The 6728-nt window shown below is 34.0% G+C and overlaps 1 protein-coding gene across 1 annotated transcript; it reads right to left on the bottom strand.

Moving 5' to 3' along the window:
- Nucleotides 1–4595: 4595 nt before the first annotated feature.
- On the bottom strand, nucleotides 4596–6036 carry LOC111036583. The gene is made up of 4 exons (XM_022318661.1): nucleotides 5926–6036; nucleotides 5634–5792; nucleotides 5192–5362; nucleotides 4596–4835 (listed from the first exon to the last, which is right to left on the bottom strand). The coding sequence occupies exons 1-4, from the start codon at nucleotides 6013–6015 to the stop codon at nucleotides 4665–4667; spliced, it is 591 nt and encodes a 196-aa protein (XP_022174353.1). The 5' UTR covers nucleotides 6016–6036; the 3' UTR covers nucleotides 4596–4664.
- Between the last annotated feature and the right edge of the window lie 692 nt (nucleotides 6037–6728).

Genomic DNA, 6728 nt, shown 5'->3' with positions numbered 1-6728 from the left:
ATATAAAATTTAATTTTCTATTATTATTATTATTACCCTATAGGTATTGGCTGACTAGGTTTTATAATCATATATGTAAAATTATACAACCATAACTTTATATATTATTTACATTTTAATTTATGTACAATAATTATTTATTATTATAAGCTTTGGTATCGCAGCATACATTTGTGTGTATATTAAGTAATATTTTTAAGATATACCTAAGACAATTTTTTTATAAAATTACAATTTTTACATAGTAGGTACAGAATATTTTGTTTTATTTCTCATATATAGAATCTGTAAAATAAATTAGTTATACTTAGTCAATCCCCAGTTTAATGCTACTGAAATTTTTTTCCAACTTCTATCTATACCTACCAATAACTGATAGATTACTTACATATTATGTATTATAAAATGTACGATATCATGGTATTACTGATAAAATCTAACTGTCACTTGATTGTCAAAGTCTAATCGTACAGGTCCTTTGCAAACGTTAAGTTTATTGGAAGCAGCTATATACGCACAAATGTACAATATATCATCGTATATAATATATTATTATGTGTAAAGGAACGCGAATCACGTCCACGTAGATTTTTCTTCCACACGTCAGTACCGCGAAAAAAAAATAAACCCCGTTTGATCATTACGGCGGCGGCGCATAGGTACTCTTTATATATATCCACGTCTAATATATAATATCGTCGTCGATTTATCACGCGTTTTACGCCCGTCGATCGTAAATCACGCAACTCGATTTTTTCATGTCGATAAAAATTATATTATTTATATATATATACATGGGTACGTTTACGAATGAGTGTGTCTATTATAATACTATTACCTATAATATATAATAATATAATATATCGTACAGAGTTAACATAATATAAACTACAGTATGGTGAGTCGATGTGCAGATTTTCGGTGAGCCGGTTTCGTCTTTGCCGGTCGTCATCGTCGGCGAAATGCAAAAAAAGGCACAACCCGCGGGTTTGCACACCGTCGAGGACGCGATAAAATATAGGTAATAATAATGTGCTCTAAGACGTACTATAATAATAATACGTATTAAGAGCTCGCGAACCCTCCTAGTTGTAATATTGTAATAATAATATATTTTATATTGCACCATTTACCTGGACTGTTAATATCATTATAATACGATGTGTGTACTTCACGCACGTATTATACGACGACCACGACTAGAGACGTGCACAACTCACTAGCGTTTCTTTTTTTTGCTTCGTCCATCGCGTTTTTTTTATCGTCCGACCGCACGCCACCGGACTATAAATCTACGACGAATTTCGCACCTCAACGTGATAATTACACCCCAGACGGCGGCGAACTGTATATATTATTATAATTATACTTTATTTTATGTATCGTCGGCACACAATTAAATTTCACGACCGTACACGAGTGTTATAATGTATTATAAATTATAATATTATATCAAGATACGCTCCGTACAGCTCCCAGTATTGGCTGGCTATAGGTGCGATAATAAACGACTGGGATGTTTCGTACCTGCCTATAATTTAAACGACGTACGACGACTGGAGCGCAAATTACACGTTTTAAAAAGCAAAAAAAAATAAAATGCTCGTGTACATATTAAGTATATTATATTATATTAATGGTATCCGAGCATAGGTAATCGTTGACGTGCCTAAATAACGAGACGAAAAGTTATATTATCAAACGATTATTATACATCATAATAATATATACCTATAGTAATATATATTATATACCTATAGTATAATATTTATTATATTATTATGAATACCTAGTGTACCTATAATACGGTACTAAAGCGCTCTCAAACGGTGCTGCACAACCGCAACAATCCACCATTATCATACGTCATAAGTACCTGTAAAACTTGGGATGTATTATTATTTTATTATATTATTATACCCCCGATCGTCACCGTATTAGATTTCCAAATGGGTTTTGTGTTTCATCGTACCTATGTTTTTTCTTTCGCCGTCGCGCGTTATCGTATATTATATTCTATGCTCAATCAATAGAGTCTTCCTAATAATATTATAAAATACACCCTACATGTAAACGGTTTTAATATTATATAACATTGTACGCGGACACCTGTCGTGATTAAATTTAATGACAAATGAATATCGTTGGCGACGGTGTGCTATAGATTCACAGGCGAATGACTAATCTATAAATTATTAAAATATGGTATGACGTATAAATAATGCGCGTATATACGGGTGGCAATTATTTTTTACGACTATTTTTTCCCTCTCCCTTCAGCGATTGGCTAAACTTAAAAATATTACATTTTGTAGGAATATGACGAAGTAATTAATAAAACGCGGCGGCACTTAAACGGATAGTAAATAAAAAAAAGTATATTATAATAATTTATAATATAGGTAATAAATATGTCTATTCATTATACTCACACAGTTATAATACAATAAATTATATATAACAAGCTCTCGAGCTTGAAAGTACCTATATATAATATAAGTCATAAGATTTTACGAGGTATTTTAGGATATTGGAGGTCATTGCATAGTATACGCTAGCTATCTTCTACACAATAATATGACGTTACATTAAAATAACCATCTAGTGGAACAATATAAGTTACATTTCCTTTGATTTCTCTTGTGTTGGATGAGGTTTTGCTTAGATAATAATTAAATTTTATTCGATCATTCGACTGGAAAACGTAAAATTTCTAAGATATTTACTCGGTATTCACCCTGAAAAAAATATATATGGTCATTGTTATCTGTATTATAGTGTATGTTAATATAAGGTATTAGGTCTTATAACCTAACCTAGATATTAGAGAGCATTGCACAGGTAGAGGCAGCCAGTGGCTTGGCTTGGAAAAGGTATTTGCTGCGGTGGTTGCCCACGACGCGAGGAATGCCTTTTACTCGGCGTCTAGGCTACTCATTGATGCAGCACTTCAACGACTAGGGTTCTCGGGATATCTAGTTCAATTTCTGCGGTCTTATCTAAGTGGCCAAACTCTACTGGTAGACGTCGATGGAGTTCCCGTCAGGATTGAATTATCGTGTGATGTCTCGCAGGGTTCTGTCATTGGACCTTGCTTGTGCAAAATTTTCTACGACGATCTCCTGCAACTGGAGTTCCAAGACGAAATGAGGCTGGTTGATTTTGCTGACGACATTGCGCTGGTCATCTCGGCACCTAATGCAGACCTCAGAGAACATTGGCAATCTGGTACTGGAACTGGTCAACTAATTGATGCAAGAGAACGGTTTGCTGGCGGCGCTGCAGAAATCTGAAGCGGCAGTCCTGACCAAGAAAAAGGCGTATCGAAACCTTATATTCGCCTTGATCGGGCAGCACATTCCAGTGAACTCCTCGTTAGTTACCTTGAGGTCCAGTCACAGATGAGGGTGAACTTTAGTGCTCGTGTCAGATTGGTTTCTGCTATGGTGTCCGCTCTTGGAAGGTTGATGCCTAACGCCCAGGTACCTTCAGTATGTAGGAGGCGTCTGCTTATTGTCGTGGTTGGTAGCTCACAGCAAACTTCTGTACGCATCCCCAGTCTGGTCACTGACGGCCTGGAATAAAACAATCTTTAGCCAGGTCCAAAAAGGGGCCGTTATACAGGTTGCGGGGTGTTAAAGGACTAGCTGTGTCCGATATGGCTGCTCTGGTCCTGGCAAGAATCCTACCTATACTTCACCTTCTGGCTGAAGAGCTGTGCAGAATCGAGGAGCGCAAGCGAGAAGACACGACGGCAGCAGTTATCAAAATGCAGGAGCGCGAGGTGATATGTGGACGCTGAAGTTGATTCCGAATATCCGTAGGTGGTTGAACCAGTCAAGGCTAGGAAATGTAACATTTCACGTGGCTCAAGTACTGTCAGGACATGGATGCTACCAGCTCTACCTGTAGAAAAGGAGGAAGGGGCTAATCCCTGCTGCATCCACTGCGAGGAGCTGGAAGACTCAGTGGAACATACGCTGTTCAATTTTCCGTACTGGATGGAGAGTAGGCTTGAGATGGAGAAGTGCGTTTTTCTGCGACTGCAGCCTGGGGATGTCTAGGATATCATTCTGGGGCTGGAGCAGGAGCTCCTCCCAGATAATATGTCGATAGGAGGTGGTGGATGGAGGCTTCAGCGGAGAAGCAGAGGCTAGCGTTTGGCAGGATAGTGGAGACGGTACGCTGGAAAAAGGAGGCTAGAGAGAGCATCAGGCAAGCAAGAAGTGGATGGGTAGGGTAAAAATCTTATTATTCTGTGGGCCGAAGGCCAGCTTTTCTGAGTGGTTAGAGGCCTCCACCTATGTGAAACTTATATTATGTTTTTTGAATAAACGATACGGCAACGGGTGGCAGTATTGTGATAATAAGTTTCCACCCGTTCCTGGTTTTCAAACGGGGGAAAAAAAGGCTTTAGAGAACATTATTTTGTTACATTGTGATGTTTGCTATATTTACACATAAATACCTACTTAGGTAGGTACCTACTTTCAATCTGTAATTGTGGCAGAAATAAATTTTACTTGTATCTGAACTAACAAAAATTACATAAACAATACAAATAAAAAAATAAACTTATGTGAAGTTGTGTTTCTCACTAGTATCTATAGTACATGATATGTTGTATAAATATAAACCATTATAGTTTTATTGTGATTTGATGTTTAATCAGTTTCCCAAGGTCGCTTCACCTCTAAAATATAAGTTACACATCCATGGACTATTTTGTTTTTGGTGAATTGAAAACGTAGTTTGTATGTCCCATAAAAAAATTGCTTAGGTAAATTTGAATACAATTCATCGTTATTCTTCATGCCAGATGAAACGTAACATCCCTACAAGTATAAAGCATTTTTTTTTTTTTTGAATTACAAATCATTTATATACTGTGGAGACTAATCAGTAATTGTAATTAAAATTACCAATTTAATCGTTAAATTAAAGAAAAAGGTGTATAATATTTTGAACAAAAAAGGCACTAATGTAAAAATATTAGAGACTATCACTAAGGCTCAGTTTTAAGAACAACTTTGGTTCGATTGGTCATCTTAAGTAATTCAATCAAAAATATGTTGGTATTTAGATCTTAATGAGTGTTATACAATACATACTACATAGGTATGTTATATAATCATAATTTAAAATATAATAATGTTTATATTATTTTTATTTATATAATACTTATCTTTACCACGGGAATAGGACAACCACGTATATTGTGCATTCCTAAGTTGTCCAATACTCTATTATAAATATTTCCCAGCACATTCTTGAGAGATGAGCAAGCTTTAGGTGACTTAAAAATATGAGCATTATCCTTCCAACCACCAACAGAATCTTTTACCGCCATATTGATTTCAACCTATAGCGAAAACAATTTGCATATTTTGACCAAAACCGTATCCACCATCATAAAACGATAAAATTCAATAATTATTTTCAGAAGTCAATATGTATTTGATAATCAACTTATGATGTGAACCAGGTGTATAAAATCCCTAATTTCTTATGTGTTCAACCATAAATCTATAGTGTATTATATTGCAGACAATTTAATAATTATAATAACTAACTAAATTTACTTCAATAGAAAATATACAATTTAATAATAACAATAACATAGCTATACTTACATTAAAAGAGTCATCAAGGGGCACAAGATTGGTGAAGTTTCCTTTTATTTCTGTGGTGTTTGTAGACGTTTTGCTTAGGTAATAATTAATCTTAATTAAGTTATTCACCTGGCTTAATTCACAACGTAGAATTGCTAACGGTTTTAATCGGTACTCACCCTGAGGAAAAATATAAAATCGTTATAAGCTGTAACATAATATTACGTACACGGTACACGCAATTAGAAGTCATTCTTTCGTTACAATGTGGTGGTTGCTATATATTGGTACATATACTTAATTAGGTGCTCACAATCGGTAATTGTGGTAGAAGTAAACGTTTAGTTGTATCCGAATTAACAACATTTACAAAAACAATTAAAATGATTAGTAAACACTTCATGGTTGGCTTAAAATATAAAACAAACATACGAATCCTCAACGCAGTTTCTTGTTCTACTGTTTTCATCAAATGAATTTTTTTACAATAGTAGGTACCTAATCACTTTTAATTTTTAATGCAATCATGTATATGTATTTTATTATTTATTGATCTTACTTACACTATTGTTGCATTAGATACCTATAACAAGGAAGATCATATAGATAATAGATGTATATTTTGTATAGATTACATTATGTTTATTATATTATCACCGATTTAATTATATCCGTGACATGAATAATAAAAAAAAAACCCAACTGCTGTGTAAAATTGTGAAAATATTAAATCTGCATAATTTTTGACCGTAGAGGGTTAGGATACCGTATAAGCATGAGAGACGTTATATCAGTATTATGTAGAGGGTGTTATGTTTAGTGGCCAATGTTTACTTGTTTCTTAACTACCTCAAATTGGTGAAGTATAAGTTTATATTATATAATTATTCTATCTATAATACCAGTAATGCGTAATACTCCATACTTGTACTTAAATATTATGATTTATGACGTAGGCCTGAATACAATAAAATATATTATATACATTTTATTTAATCTGTATTTTTATAATAAATAAAAATAATATGTAATAGGTATCTACTACTGATAACTATTAATTTAATAAATAATAATAATAATAATAATAATAATAATATACTTAGGTAGGTAATTGAT

The sequence above is a fragment of the Myzus persicae genome, unplaced genomic scaffold (assembly GCF_001856785.1).
Source record: "Myzus persicae strain clone G006 unplaced genomic scaffold, MPER_G0061.0, whole genome shotgun sequence".
NCBI classification, from domain to species: Eukaryota; Metazoa; Arthropoda; class Insecta; order Hemiptera; family Aphididae; genus Myzus; species Myzus persicae.
This window is presented reverse-complemented; position numbering and strand designations above follow the sequence as displayed.